The sequence below is a fragment of the Acipenser ruthenus genome, chromosome 17 (assembly GCF_902713425.1).
Source record: "Acipenser ruthenus chromosome 17, fAciRut3.2 maternal haplotype, whole genome shotgun sequence".
Lineage (NCBI taxonomy): Eukaryota > Metazoa > Chordata > Actinopteri > Acipenseriformes > Acipenseridae > Acipenser > Acipenser ruthenus.
In genome coordinates, this window is record NC_081205.1 from 32956608 (window position 1) to 32975312 (window position 18705).

The 18705-nt window shown below is 43.6% G+C and overlaps 1 protein-coding gene across 3 annotated transcripts in view; it reads right to left on the reverse strand.

Moving 5' to 3' along the window:
• The window catches only part of LOC117423334 (ephrin type-B receptor 3-like), a 43214-nt gene that overhangs the window by 14217 nt on the left and 10292 nt on the right, over positions 1–18705 (reverse strand). For all 3 annotated transcript variants that reach the window (XM_034038933.3, XM_034038932.3, XM_034038931.3), the window contains exons 2-4: positions 7640–7704; positions 3794–4466; positions 901–1056 (exon numbers count right to left, since the gene is read on the reverse strand). In XM_034038933.3, the coding sequence (XP_033894824.1) occupies positions 901–1056; positions 3794–4466; positions 7640–7704 (894 nt within the window). The remainder of the gene's footprint in view (positions 1–900; positions 1057–3793; positions 4467–7639; positions 7705–18705) is intronic.

Genomic DNA, 18705 nt, shown 5'->3' on the forward strand with positions numbered 1-18705 from the left:
TGTCATCTCAAATATGTACCTCTACTTCTAAAACCACCAACATCAACCAATGTGAACTCAAAATACATAAAGTTTCCAAAACTGACCATTTACCATTGCCTTGGCTTTCATGCTTCCACAAAACTTTGTGTTAAAAAACAAGCAATTAATCTCCATGTCTGCAATCCTCTTATGCATGGCTTTTTTCAGTGTTGTTTAATTATTAATTCATCCCAGTAGGAAAGGGTCCTGGTGGAAGGAGCTGCTAGCATTGGAGATGATTATTTTTGCTTTAATAAGGAGCCTTCTTTATAACAAGCTACTGCAACAAGCTATTTAACACATCGCACACTTCCCCTGAGCTCAAAATGACAGGTGCTAATTGTTTCCACAGCAGAGGTTCACAGTTAGGAATTAAACAGGTGTTGCAAAGAAGCTCTCCTTTTTCTACTCTACCAGTCTAAAGGCATTGAATTGAACGCAGCACAATTGGTGCAATCCAGCAGCACAGTACTGTAGCTGGACTGCAGTTTAACCACACTGTAACTGCAGTGGAACCCCTCACCCAGCAGGGCTTGAATCAAGCCTTTTGTAATAAAGCACATGTAATAAAAGAGCTGATAAGCTTTTACTGCTGCACTAATTATGGAGGTAAATAAATGGCTCATTGTGCCAGAAACACTCACACAGTCACGACAGGGTTGTTTGAAGAGGTAGGCAATTTAGAAATGTAACCAGGACACTTGGAACTGAAATTTAGCTGCAGATCTGTTATCAACAATGCCTATAATCCGTCTTGGTTTGGCTCATTGAATGAGTGTGTGAGTTTGAAAGTTCTCTGTTACTCCTCCTTCTCATGTGACTGTGTGTGCGTGTGTGTGTGCGTGTGTGCGAGGAGGGGTCTGCCTGGTTAGTACTCACTGCTGCAAGCCATCTCAGGGGAGTCGCTGTCGGCTCGGAAGTAGCCATTTCGGCAGGAGCAGACCGTGGCGGAGCCCGAACTGGTGCGGCTGTTGGGGGGGCAGGGCGAGCAGGGAGCATCTCCCTGGCGAGACTTGAAGGTGCCAGGGCTGCAGGCTGCAATGAAAAGAGACAAGGTTATTACAAAAAGGATGAGATTCAAAAAGCAGGGCATGACAAGTTATCCCAGAGGCAGGCAGAGTAGTAAGCCAAGAAGTGTGTAAATGTAAACAGGTGAAAATGTAAATGATGGTTAATGCAGAAGATCAGAACCTGCTGAGGGTGGCGGGGCAGGATAGGGTGTGTTGAAGCTTAACATTGTAGGTACTTTAATGACTATCTCAGTCAAGAAGGAGAACATTCCAATTCTCAAGGACTTAAGGACTAAAGACTGAAATAGAGCTTTTTTTCTTCCATTTATGCCAGCACAACCTCATGGAAGCACATTATAATCCGTGGAAATTCATTTGTGTTGCTCAAGTAAAATACAGCTTTGGGTGCCTGCGAGGGGGCTCAGTTCAACTCTAGTAGTGGAGCAGGCCAGGGACAGTGAGAGGGAGAGACCGATAGAATGAAACAGAGGCACAGTTCAAGGTTTAAAAGCCTTCAGAGATACAACACAAAGTGTAGTCGATATCTCTGCTAAATAAAGACCAAAATATATTGAGCGGGTGAAACTGAAACAGTCAATATTTATAAAATATGGATTTAAAACGATGGCCGCTAAGCTCAGTTCATGTGCGTGTGAAGCTTATCCAGTTACATTCATATCGAATACACCCCACACTGAATACAAATCAATCACAGCCTTTGAAAGAAGAGGCTTGTTGTGTAATAAAATGATTGTGCTACTGTATAGAATGTTGAATTTCAAGTCCTGCAGCTTATTGTTTCCTGTGTATTACACAAACAGTAAACTTTTCTATTAAGAAACCAACCACACACTAAAAAAAAAAAAAACACTTGTCCTCGCAGTGACTTGTACAGTTGACAGCTGGATTCGGCGTTATGTTATTAATTCTCATACACATCAGGAACAGTGTCAGGGCAGAGATACTGAAGCACAGTTTCAATTGCAATTATACAGTAAGACCAGGAAGGAGGTAATCATCCAAACAGAGACAGCAGCAGACTGGTCCTTATTGCTTAAATCCGGTGCAGTACATCCTCTTTCTACTTGGCAGTGGACGAAACCAGCGTAGGTAATACGGTGTAGTATATGTGTTGTCTGTGCAACACCAATTGAGGCGCAAGTGGAGGAGCACCATAAGTTTGAACTAGGAGTCTAGAGCTGAGGGCAGCCTACATGAGCCAAAGTTCTTTGGGTTGATTTAAAAATGCTAGATTTAATGAGCTAGAAATCAATTCTTTTTGGCTAATTAAACTTTGCTAACTTTTTTGATATCGCCTTACCAGGAATATGAATTAATTCATAACTTTTTCCCCTTAGCTAGTTCAAATGTATTGTCCCAAAGAGCAGAACATCGGCAGCCTCTCAGGAGCCTTTCCCTGTCTCTCTTTTGTATTACCAGGGCTTCTCTGGGCAGCTCCAGTTTGCCACCTCAGTGTCACAGCAGTGGCTCTGGAGAATTTACATGTGTGACAAAAAGAATGGAGGAACTCCGCATTGTGCTCAGTGTGCTCTGTCAGGTCCAAGCCACAGTGTTTAACATCTCCAATATTTCTACTTCCTCCCACTTTCTCTACAGCAGTGTTTAAACAACGTGGATCTGGTTGAATTCTCCCTTAAACAAGCCTGCTGTATAACCAGCAGTGACAGCCACAGTAGGCTGTCAGTCCCCAGCGTGTACCCAACACAGAACCAATAGACCTACAGGAGTTTAATGCTTTAAAATCAGACACTGTTCCTTTAATGTTTTTTTTTTCTAAGGTATAAAAGTGCTGATCATTGGCTTCAACGTTATTACAGTCAGCCTTTTCTTTTTTCTTTTCTCAAAATGCAAATCCTGCAGACATTTAACAGCGCAGTTCTTTTTTTTTTTTGCACTGTGCAGCTAAAAAAAAAAAAAAAACGATACAAATTTTGGCCGCAATTGGATGTAAAGAAGAAAAAAAGGAAGGACTAAAAACTGCTGATGATGATTAATATCCATGCTGGTGTCCTCTTCACACGAGCAGGGTATTAATGAGTGAAGCGGCCTTCGGATTAGCGATATTTCATGCGCAGGAGAGGAGTGGCCAGATTTATCTGTCTTCGCTTACGGGGGCTTGATTAGACAGTCTTTTTATTGGGCACAGTCACTGGGGTTTTAACCTTGAGCAGTCGAGAGTAAACAAATGAGTTTTTAAATAAAAGTGGAGAGATTTACAGCTGTGCACATAATAATAATCAGCCCTCTGAAGGTGGAAATGCATTTTGAATCCTTGGCTTAAGCTAACGCAGTACCGCTGCTGTACAGACAGCAGACATGATAGTGAGAGAGGTAGGGAAGGGGTCTGAACGATGAACTTGATAGGATTGGTGAGGGTCTGAGAGACAGAGACCTTGGCCTGTGTTTCCCCCCTCCTTAGTAAATGTATTGTGTGGGCAATTTGCCCACAATGGATAGTCTATCATCTTGCAAATTCCCTAAGTTTTATTTGAATAGATTTATTTAAAAAAAAGGTTTGATACTTAATCATCTGTTCTGTGTTGTTGTTAGTTTCTTTTTAGAAAAGCTACCTAACCTGGGGTGCCAAACTTTATTTAATCTATGAAGTATGCCAAAAAAAAAAGAAAAAAGCACATTCTTCAAATAAAGCTTTGTGGTGTATTTTGAGGTACTTGTTCCCAATATGTAATTATTTAGAAAGTGAAAGCAGCTCAGAATGCACCATGGCAATGCGCACTCACCTAGGCACTCAGTGTCCTTCATCGCGGGTTCAAATCCGGCGGCGCACGTACAGGCTCCCACGGGAACCATCCATTCCCCATCTCCGTTGCAGTACAGCTTGAGAGGGACGGACACCTCCAGGGCATTAGGGATACAGGTCCCTGGGGCGATGACGAGAGAAGTGGCCTCTGCGCCTGTCACCGTCTCGGGGAACTGGGCAAAGCTGGCAATGCTGGTGGAGCATTTCTTGTAGAAAACTCTCACGGAGATGAGAGACATGCAGGCCCCCAGGTCCTGGAAAGCCAGGTAGAAGCCAGTCTTGGACAGAGGTCCGAAACTGCGCACTTTGGTGTTGACCCGGCCTGACTCCAGCTTGGAGAAGCTCTCGTCCGGGGCGATGGTGTCCACCTTGACGTAAGGGTTCTCCATCCAGAAGGGGCTGCTAGCTGTGGCTGAGTCCAAGTCAGACTCGTAGTAGAAGAGGTTGAAGGTCTCTTTGCAGGAGCCAGGGATGTTGGGTATGCTGTTGCAGTCCCGGACTGTGAACTTCATCTCCACGTACACTCTCTGCATGTCCTTGCGGTGGATGAAGCCAGTCCGCAGCCAGTTGTTCTGGTTCAGCTCGCGCACGTTGCACACCTGGTAGGTGCGGATGGGGTTCATGGCCTCATCATAGCCGCTCACCTCCTCCCACTAGAGGGCGACAGAGCGGGACAGACAAAAAGGAAAAGTCAGTTCCAGAGCTAACAAAATCACAATTGCTTTAGAAGCTGACTAAAAAAGTTACGGAGATAACAGCACGTTGCGCTAAAATTATTTCATGAACCCACTGTACAAAGACATATACAAATGGACATGAAATTGAATGCAGTGTAAGCATAGCACTAATACCAGTGTACTCGAGAGTCCTTTAAATGTTTTTTTTTTGTTAGGAAATCGCACATTGTTGAAATATTTTTGTTTTTTTAGGATTAAAATTATCAGTCTTTTAATAGATGTGTATTTTAAATAAGTCACAAAGATATGCATTGAAAATAGCACGAATTCTTTTGTCTGTGCCTCGCCTTTTCATAGGGAACATATTTGTTTCTTAATGTACTTGCCCTGTCAGATAATCAAACCTGTTTCACCGAACCTCCATTCTCATTGTGATGCCTGACTGGGGAGTGGGGAGGGGGAACCAGCAGGGATCTGCCTGTGTTTATGGAGTGGGGAGGGGGAACCACCAGGGATCTGCATGTGTTTATTACAATTTCCAAGCAAATGGGGTGCTAAACTAGGGCATTGCTTTTAATCAGCATGGGGTTTATTGAGAATAATTATATGGATCCACGTGTGACAGGCTATTTATCGAGCCATCACCAAACTGGCAAATAGACACTTCTTCATTGAGCTATCCTAGATGGCTTAAAAGAAAAGAAAATCAATTGGGGTGGAGAGAAATCAATCATCACACGGTCAATCAATAAACACTTTAGAAACAGTGTGTGTGTGTGTGTGTGTGTGTGTGTGTGTGTGTGTATGCATGTGTGTGTGTGTGTGACTTTCTTTAGTGTACCTCTTTAAAAGCGGTACACTGTCTAAATTTAGATGAGATTTAGAAAATGTCAGAAACATTTGCTCACATAATTGCCCTTACTCTTTTAGAAAACCTTTTTTAACAGTTTTTTTTTTTAATAAGCAGGCACATCATGCAAACATAAAGGGTGCTACCCAAACCTGGGCTTATCTTGCTTTCAATCTCCCTCACAACCACCACTGCCACTGCTAAGCAGGCAGATAGGAAAGGGATTTCGTCTAACAAAACCTTGGAGAGCTCAAGAACTTGGGTGGTGTTCACAAACAGGAGTAAGGATCACTCGGAGCATAGCTGAAGCTTAAACAAGAGCCTCTTGAAAGCTGTTTCCTGTTGTCTGGTGGTGCAGGAGGATTGAGCAAGCAGTGGACAGAGGAGGACTGCACAGAGCAGGCTGCTCAGCGGCACTCAGCCTGCTCAGAGTATGCTTGTCATCACTGGAGTTTTCTTAGGGCAATACAGACCAAATTAAGCTTTAAAAAAGAGTCCTTGAGCCAGAAATGTTGAGGACAGGTCCGCAAACACCTGCCCAAGCTGAGAGAGCACTTGGTGCAGGCCAACCGACTGCAAAGCACAGCGGTCTTTGGTTCTGCATAACAAGGGAATGAGCCTGTTTGACTTTCTGTTGTTTCAGTAGTGACAGCTCACATCAACAGTGCCATATATCTCTCTGTTAAAAACGAAGTGAATTTAAACTGCTGTGAAAGGCTTTTGTTGGTAATTGAAATTCCATTTCGGTCTGTGTACAGAACCAGAGTACGCTCACGGTGAAACAAAGAAGAACAGATAAAACTCAACTGGAAGTCTTTTTTACTCAATCGCTGTGGCTTGAAATCCTGACTGCCCCCCCCCCCCCCCCCCCATCCCCTTCCCCCTCCCCAGCGCCCAGCGCATGGCTGCACTATGTAACTGATAGAACTACGGTACACACTGCACAGTGCATCACTGCTGCACACACTGCACAGTGCATCACTACTTTCCTCTTCAATACATCTAAGCCCCGCCCCTTGCATATGTGCCATGCCGTTAAAACCATATTTAGAACTCTGTCTTAATCTTGCCAACCTGTATTACAAAGAGTGTGGTGATGTATCGGGAGAGGGTTACCAAATGAACATCTGGTGGGAGCGCGTTGTGTTGTTTATGCCTCTTGGCCCCCTCCTACCCGAAGCCTGCTGTTTTGTGCAGATTGATCCTGGGGGTGAAGAGCAGGCTGCCGAGGAGGGCTGCAGGGGGTCAGCACTGTCACTTTCTTTGTTGCCACTAAGTTGCTTGGAAGTAAAGGGGGATTGTGAACAGCTGGGCTGGGTGAATGGAAGTAGATGCAAGCGTAAAGCAGGCTGGTACAGTCAAGTCACAAAGCCCAGGGCAGCCCCGGAGCATCTTTAATGTGTGAGAACTATAATAAGGTTGACTACCCTTGGATCAGCACAAAACAGAGCCGTGGAACTGCAGACCAGGGGGTTAAATATCCTGGCAGCTCCAAGCAGTTTTTACTAGGGTCATGCACCAAGCTTTCACCTAGACAAAATGTTGTATAAATCCTAATTACAGTGGAAGCAGCCCAGCATCCTTTTCGTTTTCTTTTTCAATACATTTGCTTTCTAGGAATAAACTCTTGGGACATAAATCCCTTTCGCAAGAGTTTTCTGAAGCCTGTAACAGGTCAAATCCAATCCACTCAATAATATGAATAGAGCTATTTTATAAAAATCTTCCTCACTGCACCTCTTTGGCAGCACGGACCGGGAAGGAGGCAGGATACAGAGATAGGGGTTTAGTGATTCAGCTTCCTAAAACACGGCCAAGGAAATGTTCAAATAAAGTATAATGCTTTCACTGGGCTCCTGGCTGGCTGTCAGGAATGTGGACAAGAGAGAGAGGGGGGGAGAGATGTTGAGCAGGGGGCTGCAAAACAACACAACACCACATTGCTGTGTCTATAGCATCACACTGGACCATGTTCATTGAGTTTGCATAGAACAGAAAGAGCATCTGCTTCTGTTATCAAACTTATCGAGGAAACAGCGTCAGTGCATTTAGCTCACCTTGTTCCCATGTACCTGCCCATAATAGCTTGGGTTAAAAATAGCATCAGATATGGATCTGAAACCAAAGTCATAAATAAATTGCTTGGAAATATGGAAATGCAATTTACAAAAACCTCATAAACAGCTTTTATTTGAAACACATGGATAAACTCCTCAGATCAGGCCCCAAAGTCACTTGGGTGTTGGTATTCCAGTTTGCCACTGTCTGTGCTCTTATTAAACAGAGAGCCCTGTCTTACCCCAGACTCTGGATGGGATGTCCAGGCTAGCTCTGATATGGCCCATTTCGTGTCCATTAACGTTTCTGAAAAAGAAGACAGAGAAACCAAATTAATACACATAAATCACAACGCCAGAGTGCCCCCCCCCCCCCCACCCCAGTCCAAAAGCAATCATTTGTAGCTCCTTTTGGTTCAAAGGACTGTAACACAATAAAATGGCACTGCTCTAGTTTATATACATGCCGTTGAGTCTTTTTCTAATTACAGGTGTCATATGGAAGCTCCTCATGCAGAAGACAGCCTCCTGTAATTTACCACACTTGCAGATTACCCTTTAAACAGTCAGTAACTGTGTTAAAGTAGAACTTTTATTAGGAGGAAAGAAGAAAAAAAAAGAAAAGAAAGCCCACTGGGTGATCTCAGTAAGGATTGCATCGCAGCGCTTTGCTCTAACTGCTCGCTAAGGGATTTCATTGGATCTGTTACAACTGGCTGAACCTCCAAATCACAGCTAGTGTCACTGAAACACATACAGCAGCTGTGGCATTAAAAAAAATAATTGCTAGAAAAAAATGAACAAAAAAAGACTGTTCTGTCATATTGCCCAGCTACGAGGGATCTCGATGTCACTACCAGGGGCCACACAAGGCTATCTACCAGCTGGAGGCAGTGGCGCAGTGACATTTGCAGGGTAGATGACCCCCTTCACCTCTTCTCATGGTCGGATGGTCGGTAATCAACTGGGAGCTGCACTGCCAAGAGGGTTCATAGCTACACCTCAGGGGCCCTTAGCAGTCCGAGTCCAAGAGCTACATTATTAAAAATCATACCACAGTGCTTAATCAAAATGAACATGTGTTGTCTCATTATAAAAACACTATAGGATAACTGAATAAGGACCCCCCCCCCCCCACCGCCTGCAGTTGTTTCTCTGAACTCTATTACAGTTTTGCTGTCACTGTTTCCTTCTCTCTCTCTCTCTCTCTTGTTCTCGCTCTCACTCTCTCTCTACTGTACTGTACTGTGATCCTTCAGGGATTCAGAATGAACCAATCAAAGAAGAAGAAGAAGAAGAAGAAGAAGCAGTTACCTCCTCCACTATCCTCGCTTCAGCAATCCATCCATCAGTCGGGGTGCTAATTAAACCGGACGCCCGCGAGGGAACCTTCTAGTCTTTCTGCCTGTCTTTCTGCTTTTTTAATATACTGTTTATATCAATAGAGGTGCTTCAGGAAGAACAGGCTAATAGACACCAGCCAACTAAACCCAACTTGGATCCTACTGTACAGCACAACTAGGAATACAATCTCCTAGAAAGCTAATTAAGTGTTCCCGCAAGTTGTTTCTTGCTCATAAGTTTTGAAACAGTTATGGTGTGAATTTGGAGCTAAAGCAAAACCTACAACCTAGTGGTTAGAGCTGAGGGACCGGTAGGCATGTCAGAGGTCAAGTAGACCCAGAGCTGGTGGGACATTGTTCTTCTTGTTACATGCCGGGTTGGATGGAGGTGACCCCCAGTACCCTGCCACTAAACAAGCATGTCAAAGCTAGAATATGAGTGCAGTATCACTGAACACTTTCCTACTTCATAATGCATGAGCCCCAATGAAAGCACCGGCTCCCAAGAGCCACTTAAGCAGATCAATTGGGACACCTTTGCGCCCCCAGTAAAAGATGTATTAGTCCTCACTCCTCAATACAAATCTTCAATAAATTAAAAACACAATGAGAGAAGAGGAGAAAAGAGGAGAAAGAGAGAAGGAAGAGGGTCTGTATCTCTGAGGTTTAAAAATCAGAGATCGAGTTACTCAGCACTTCAGGAGATAGAGAGAGAGAATGGGAACGCTACTAAAAACACAGACACACACTCACACACAGAGATAACAACAACAGCAGCAACAGGCTTTGAAAACACAGACATATGGCGCAGTGAAGGGCATCTGTTTATGCTTGAGACTGCAAAAAAAGAAAGAGAGATGAGTAAGTGGAATATGTGGAAGTTTCAGGAGTTTCCTGCTGTTTTGTTTTAAAACAATAAAGCACTCAGCCTCTCTCTCGCTCTCGCTCTCTCTCTCTCTCTCTCTCTCTCCCCCCTCTCTCTCTCTCTCTCTCCCTCTCTCCCTCTCTCTCTCTCTCTCTATCTGCTGTTTTAGATGAGAAATCCCTCCTGTTGCAATGGGAGAGCAGAGTTAATGGCCGAACATAGAGGGCTTTTATTGTGTGTCGGTGAATCTCAATGTAGCTCATCTGGCAGGGCAGGGAAAGGTACCACAGAGTTCAAGCTGGGAAGGGAGGACAGGGAGTGTGGGTGTTGCAGGAGAGATTCTGAGTCTCTCCTCCTCTCTCACTGTCTCTCGTCAGATAAGACTCCCATACAGTCATAAAGAGATTTGGTGCTCAGATGACAGGCTGCTGCGTAATTTGATCTTTTATCTTTAACAAGTTTTCCAAGTGGGGAAATCAGTAAATCTACTGCAGCTTATTCTGCACAGAATAACCACTCCACAGTTATTAGAAGCTTAGCACTGATCTCTGCTTGCCCACTCTAGCACCAAGTGAGGCGGCAAAAACCTGAGGCAGTGGGAATAGGAGAGAGGATATTTCCATTCGCTGTGACACACAGTTTGGAGAAACAGGATGCCATTCTGACCATGACCCGATACTCACAGAGCTAACAATCTTTTCCATTGTCATATATTTGATTGAAGCTCACTGCAATACATGCAGTTGGGATAGGACTGAAAATCACTTTCACGAGACTCGGTGAGGTAACCTTCTTTACCTGCCTTACCCCGACCCCCCACCAGCACCACCAACCCCCATAAAATGAGGCAGCTGCTGGTCTGACTGCCTGGGGAATGGCAGTCTCAATACGTGACCATTAGTCATGAATGATCAAAAACACACACACACACTCCCCTGGACAACAGGCAAGGAGTCTTTTTTTTTTAAAACCTCTAATGACAGGGTCTGGATAATAACAGTCCACAGAGCTGAAATGGAATTTCAAATCCGTAATGCAGAGGTGCATTTAAACAACACAACAGACCTGTTTGGAGCAGTGTGTGGAAGAGAGGGGAGGGAGGGGTGTGGAGAGGAGAAGAGGGGAGGGGGGGGGGGGGGGCCGACTGCTGAGCTATGCTTTTTAAATGATCTAAAGTTTTAAACCACCCAATATAATTTTAAATGTCAGTAAAAAAAATAAATAAATAAAATAACTACTAGCAAACAACGGCTGGCTGGTAACTTATAAAAATGTGATTTATGAAGGCATGTTACTCTGTAATGAACTGTGAACCTTTGACTGCTCAAGTGTTCAAACATAGTTTAAAAGGTTAAGAAGTTAGTAGAAAACTACAGGCTCCATGGAGCGAGATTTGCCGGGGAGATAAGGCAGCAGTAGGCCTACAGCATTTCACTCTTTTGCTGTCCATTAAATGCCATAGCTGAGCAGAATTCCCCATTTCAAATTAGCTGACTCTCAATACCAAATTAGCTGTGCTGCTTTTGTTAGCTCTGTACAGTATAGTGTTGAGAGCTACTTTTTGGACGATTTTTGTTTTGATTTTTTTGTATCTACTTTTATACCACTGCTCTTAATTTTAACTACTTCCTGTATCTTGTACTTGATTTTACTCTTACAGGTATCCGTATTCATGTTTTTTTTTGGAATTGCTCTTATTTGAAATCATTCTCATCCACTTATCGCACTCACTACATGCTCTTACTGGACTTTACTCGTATAAGCTCATATTTATAACTGCTCTCAGTCAAACTCGCTCTTAAATGTAATTACTCACTGTATTCTTTATTTTGCTCTTATTTGAATTTGATCTTATTTGCTACTGATTGTATTGTACTTTATAACTACTCTTATCTGTAATGTGATACTTTGTACTGTGATATTTTGTAACAATTGTAAGTCGCCCTGGATAAGGGCATCTGCTACAAAACAAATAATAATAATAATAATAATAATAATAATAATAATAATAATAATAATAATACTGTACTTTGGCTCTGGAAATCAAATTTTTAAAAATCCCATTTAAACTCAAATTGTCCATCGCGGATTATTTCGTTATGGTTTAAAGCACGGTAATTGGAATCTGGAGGCTACAAACTGACAGCGGTAAACCATGACTTAAGACTTTCTCTTAATTCTCTTGCATTGGAGGATGAGCGAGGATGCGCTTTCAGCGCTGACACAGCCGACTGCGGTCATTAGCATCCAAATAGCTTGGGAGCGGAGCTAGCTGGGTGAATCTGGTGCTGGAGGATTGGAAACTCAGCGCCCTCAATACCAGGGAGCACAGCAGGAGAGATTAAAGCTTTACTGAACACTGTGTTTTTATAATAAACTCACTGTGGTGTCTGTGGTGGAAATGCACTGTATTTACTGTGGTCCTGGTGCAGAATCCAGCACGGTTATTGGATTCATTGGGGATTTCTTGCGGTTGCACATATTTTTTTTTTCTTCCTTATTTCAGCATGCATGTGCTGTTTACTATGAAGAGATAGTCAAGTAGAACCAATATCAGTGCTAGGCATTCCAGTTTAAAAACAAGCTTCTTCATGGCAGCGAGGTTCCTAACAGTACCAATACTAAAGACTGCAATTGCTCATGCTGCTATGCTGGTCTTATCTTATTAAATCTCTGTGACACAGATTCTGCTGTGCGAGTTGTGGCTTGCAGTGCAGGGAAACAACCCGGGGCTCTGGGTGAAGAGTCCTAATTACACAGGACGGAGGTTGGAAGCTCTGCCCCCAGCTGTAAATCTTGCAGTTTGAAGACCCCGGGGGTGCTGTCTGTGTCAGGAGACCTCCTCACTGTTATTCTCTGTTCTACTGCATTTTAGGGGTCAGGCTTATTGTTTTGCTTGTAATAATGACTGATTCTGAAGGTTACCTTTGATCTACCAGAGCTCAGATATTCACACCCTGACTCACAGAGTGACTGCCTCGTTCTGTAAGGGAAATCAACACTGCACTGCAGCCCGCAAGGAATCTGAAGCAAATTGTGCAGAGAATGGCAACAACATCACAGCAGCTGCACTGTACGGGTGCATAAGGAGGCACAAGCAGCACTGAATATTAAGGTTACAGTCCTCTCCCTTTCGAAGTGCTCATGTTTGATGTAAAAGGATTTTTTATTCACCACTTTGGGGATTCTGCTACACACTCTAACTGCCCACTCACAATTGAAAAATGATGATAATGGAGAAAACTTTTTTAAGGGGGTAGCTTCTCTCTCTCTCTCTCTCTCTCTCTCTCTCTCTCTCTCTCTCACTATTATTTCGATGGTTTCTCTGCAGTTCATAAGCTGTACGACTGTGATGTCTTTGCAGTTTTGGGGTGGCCGAGAGCACATGCACAATTACTCTGAACAAAAACACATGAAATCCTTTGGAGTCAACAACGCCCTGGGCTTAGAGGATGCTACTGTAACCCTGGGCTATTTATGTGTAGCAACAAAGCTGAAAATAAAGAAATAAATAAATGGCTATTAGTCTCTGATATCACGAGTCCTAGCCTACAGCAGTTTAACTCTATGCATCACATGACATCATGTGGACGGATTGTGATTTGTTGCAAATAACAATTTTTCCTATTTAGGGTTTTTGTTTAGTGAGGGATTATATTTCTGTTTTGTAGTTCCAAGCTGACAAATATCACAAAAATGGTTAAAGAGTTAACAAACAAACAAAGAAGAAGTATGCAGATGTTTAAAATACCTTAAATAAAATGATATATTTTAAATAAATTCTGCCGTCACTGTATTTGTGTTCTCTTTTTATTGTTTTCCTTTTATATGCAAGGCCTACGCCTACCATGATTTGGAAAGCTGCTAGATTTATGGGTAGCCCCCCCCCCCCCCCAGACAGGCCATGAGAATGGGAAGAAAGGCTGTCAGTGAGTGGCGTGGAGACCTGCGGCAGAGGCCGATTGTTCAGGCCTGTGTCCTGTGGGGGTTTTCTCATTCACCTCAAATCAAGCAACTTAACCTGCTGCTGCCTGCCTGTCCAGTCACCTCTGTGAGACAGACAGGGCTGCGTGATGCCTCATGACCCACTTAACCCTGATCCTGGAGCCACAACACAGTTACAGTATGTATTTGAAACTCAGCTAATCACACAATGAAAGAGAAATGTCTATACATTGTATACGACCCCCTAGCACACAATACCAGTGTATTAGGCTGCTTCCTTACCCGGGGTAATGAGGCGTAACTACACCAGCAGTACTATTGATTTAATATCAATATTGAAAGATTTCCTCACCAAGCAAATTCAAATTAAATGACTTCAGCTAAAGCTCCTATTTGACATAGCAACAAAGCATCCAGACACACACTCCATCCTCCCAGTCCCATAGCTCTAACCATTAAGCCGCACTGCCTCCCAGTCCCATTAGTCAACATTGGGCAGCAGTGTGGAGTAGTGTTTAGGGCTCTGGACTCTTGAGCAGAGGGTCGTGGGTTCAATCCCAGGTGGGGGACACTGCTGTTGTACCCTTCAGCACGGTACTTTACCTAGATTGCTCCAGTAAAAACCCAACTGTATCAATGGGTAATTGTATGCAAAAATAATGTGATAAAATTGGAACAATTGTAAGTCACCCTGGATAAGGGTGTCTGCTAAGAAATGAATGTATGCAAACTGTATCCAAACATGCAGATATACTGATAATGCAAAAAAATTGATCTTCATTTTCACTCCAGCAACAGCGTATTTGTTTCCTGAATGTGTCTGTTTACACAGCTGATCCGGGGCCTGGCTGTGCTTCCACAGAATACAGAGTCTGTGGAACAGTGTGACACTTCACAATACTACTGGCTTTGGAGATTCAGCTTTCCACTGCACTGCACAGTACTGTTGTACTTACATTCGGAAGCCTTGAAAATAGGCACTAGTTCCAAAATAAAAATGTCACGCCATTGGAGGAACAGAAAAAAAGGTTTAAAAGACACAGACACACACTCAAGTTTATAACACATTTTACTTCCTGGGCTTTTCAGACTGATGAAATCCTTTGTCAACTGAACGCTCCCTCTGAAACATAGCAATTAAATCTGGCAGCCTTAGATAAACTAGACATGAGTCACAGAACCACACAAATACACTGGCAAACAAGACTTACAAGGGCACACACACACACGCACACGCACACACACACACACACACACACGCGCGCGCGCGCGCGCACACACACACACAGACACACGCACACACAGACACACGCACACACACACGCACACACACACATGCACACACACAAACGCAAATACACGTGCACACGCGCACACATACACACGCATACACACACACGCACACACACACGCACACACACACAAACACGCACACACACACATGCACACACACACACACACACACACACACACAAGCATGAATGTAATATATGTAAAATGCACTGAATACCTTATCAGGTAAGATATCTTGGTCACACATTAAAAAAACTATTCATGGCAATTTAATGTTGACTACATGTTAAATAAGTGTAATTACTGAACATGAAATCCATTAGAAATATAGGCTAAATTGTTAATAAATTCAGCTGGTAACTCATCCATACAGTACTTAATCACTAAATGAAATAGACGTATACTATATAATCCTCCAGCTAACACGTCAACTTTAGTTACCACAAACAACATGCACAACAACTGCAACAAAAAGAGCGACTCGTTTAAAACCAGCAAATGAAAAACTGAGCCCAAGGCAAGTTAGGGACCTTAATCCCTATTGCTCTCCATTACTCCAGTTGTCACGCTGCAGGTCTCCTTCACTTATTAACACTGTGATGGGTTACCTGCCTGCTCATTAGCATTCAGGACAGGGAAGAGAACGGAATGCACTTCAACGCAGTTTAACACAGCGAGGAGCAGGGGAAACTACGTGGGCAATGGCTCTTGAAGTTAAGGTTGGTTACGGTCAGTCAACAAGCCAGTTCGTTTTGACTTCTCGGATACAAAGGGGGAAATAAATACCAAGGGTGTTTTTGGAAACCAGACGTGCGTGAAATTGAGAAAAACAAAGAAACCACAATTTAAACAAGCAACACGGTGCGGAAGATGGTAAGGACACCGTCCAGTCAGGAGATGGACAGGAATGTCAGAAATGCTACACTGTCTCCTAGCTTCGTGGCTCTAATGGAGGGGGGGGGGGCACTGGGAGAGGGGGGGTGGGGGTGCAGTCCAGAACCCATGGAAATGGAGCGCTCAGGTATTGCCAAAGCTTTTATAATACAAAACAGAAATAATAAAACAAAAATACAATTACAGAACATAACAAACACAAAAAAAACATTGTTCCCTTCCCTTTGAACAATATAACTACCTCCCTCTCTCTCTCTCTCTCTCTCTCTCTCTCTCTCTCTCTCTATGAACACACACCGGCGCGCTGGTGGTTTGACAGTGCACTTGGCATCGCACCAGCACTGGGTTTCTTTGTAACCAGTAGAAACTGTTACAAATCCCTGCTTCTTGCACTCGGGTCAATGGCGAGCCACTTCTTTTTTATATATGGAAAAGTGGATACATATAGACTGGGATGGTGATCTGAGCTCCCTCTCTGATAATCAGCCACAGATCGAAGACAAGAGCAGCATGTAGGGCCTAATTGTTGGGGGGTGTTGATTTATTTACGACCCCCCCTCCCCCTCCAAGACCCAGGCTGTCTGGGGAGGCTTCCTGACAGGCAGCTCACTCTCACAGATTTATTTAGGGGTAAATTGAATCTCTGATAAATCCTTCTAGTCACATTGCGAGGGTCCCTGCTGGGGATACAGTCCCTCAGGTCCTGAAGAAGATTGTGACTGTCTGTTCTGAGGTTTTATGATGCTTCAGCTGGGTAGGGTACATGGCTTCTCTATCCCAGTTTATCGGGGCTCTGACATTACAGTAAGATGCCCATTTCTGTTGCAACAAGACCCACAAAATGTGTTCACATGGGCTATCCAAAGTTACAGGGAGGTCTGTGAGCAATGAGTTTGGTGCGCTCTGGAAAGAAATCAGTTTTAAAATGCTTAATTACAGCTGGAACAGGAACGTCTTTTGAAAAAGGTTCCCTGTCCCGGACCTTCGTCCACCACTATGCACCTGTTCTTAAACTAGACTAGTGAGCGCCTGCAGTTAACAGTGTGTGTTGCGTGGGAGGGCGACGGTTTATAACAAGGAATAATGGAGTCTTTATAGGAGATATTGCCTTTGAGGGAGGTACCAAGAGAGACGAAGGGAGAGAAGGTAGCAGAGATAAGGAGAGGCAACCAGGCGTTTCTATAAAACCTGACAAAACAACAGCTCTCAGGTTACAGGTGACCAATGCACTGAAATGAGCTCCCAGTACTGCAGAAAGCAGCTTGTGCCCTCTGTAGGTAGGGTTATGGGCAGCTCTGAGTTAGTGTGGTACTGCTGTGGTAAGAGTGCAATCCAGTGCAGCAGTGTGGAGAGACAATCAAAGAGGTAGCTAGCGATGTTATCTGTTAAAAGACTTTCATTAAAATGCCATTGTTTAATTAAAAAGTACAGAAGCACTGCCTGGGGCTAGTCTGTCGTACAGAGTATTCCTGCTGTGTTTTTTCACGTTGCGATTATGATATGCAGTCAGTGGCTCCGACCTGAATCCCCAGCACAATGTCGCCATTGATGTCCTCTCTGCATGTTGGCAGTTTCATTAAAATGAGCAGATTCTTGCAGAACCACGTAATGGGAGAGAGAGGGGCGGGAGGATGTTTTAATCTTCAGATGCAGGGGGTGATACCTAACTTGGCACAACTCCCCACTCCCCCCTCCCCCAAGAAAATAATCTGGAGCTGCATTCTTCATAAACAGCAACATGGGCAGAAATGAAATCCCAGTCATATGTTTGCACGAGGTGTTCAGAGAACAAAACCAAAAAAACACGAGATAGACAATAAAGTACAGTATGTAAACTTTGGAGGACAAAAATGTGTTTTGGGGAATTGTACAAACATCAGAAGCAGCTATAACACAATATCTGGGATTGCTCTCTTCAGCAGCCCCAAAGCATTCTGCATTTTTAATTGAAGTCCAAAAGCACACAACACAGGGGCAGATGGGCTGGTTGTTTGCTTGTTTTGTTTTTTCTTCTCTGAATTCCCTCGGAGGAAAGACCTGAGTGAGAGCAATCAATCAGCCTCCCCACCCTCACCCTCTCCGCAATGAATCGCTCAATCGCTCTGATTGATCGGCAACGTGTCCGTTTACAGACAAAGCATTCCACTCATCCAGGGAATAAAGCAGAGGAGAAACAGCAGGGAGGGGTGCTGGGGAAGGAAAGAAGAAGGGGTAAAAGGAGAGAGGGGAGAGAAGTCCTTCTGAAATACTGCACAAAGATGTCTGGCCACCTCTCAAAGGCTTGGCTGTGTTTCTGAATGGAAACAAAGGGTGCTGGCCTGTTTGACTGGAGATGAAGTCCTGTCCCCCCGTCCCCCTCCACACCAACACACACACACACACATACTTGCATAGTGCCTCTTTCAAAGAGTGAATATCCTGCACAAGCTGCTTTGCTGAATGGAGCTGGAAGGAGGTCCCTCTATGCTCTTTCAGTCTCCCCCTCCCTAAGACACCCAGGAGAAAGGGATTCTATCCCCTAACTCAGTCAAACACAGGACATCCTCTTCATGTATATGTAATAAAAAGCAGCAGACAGGCTAGTCTACACTGTATTTAGATTTTCTAACAAGTCTTGTGATCCGTATGGCAGCTCTAATCCTTTTTGTTTTTTTGGGGGTTTTTTTGCCCTGATGTAAGACGTATTAAAATATTAAATATTATCGCACTCATGATGTGTATTTGAAAAAACAAAGATGCCAGCTAAGGCATTGTTATTCAATCTTGCGCCTTCACTGAAATGCATATTTATTTATTTATTTATTTTGTTTGTTTGTTTGTTTTTTCTCAGAGATGTACTGATTTGCAGAACAGAATGTGCAACATTATTTTTCTGTGATAAAAGTTTTTGAAAATGTTTTGAAGCACTAAGGTCCGCGTGCCCTCTATAAAGAAACCCTCACACAGACTGACACATGGCAAACTGCAG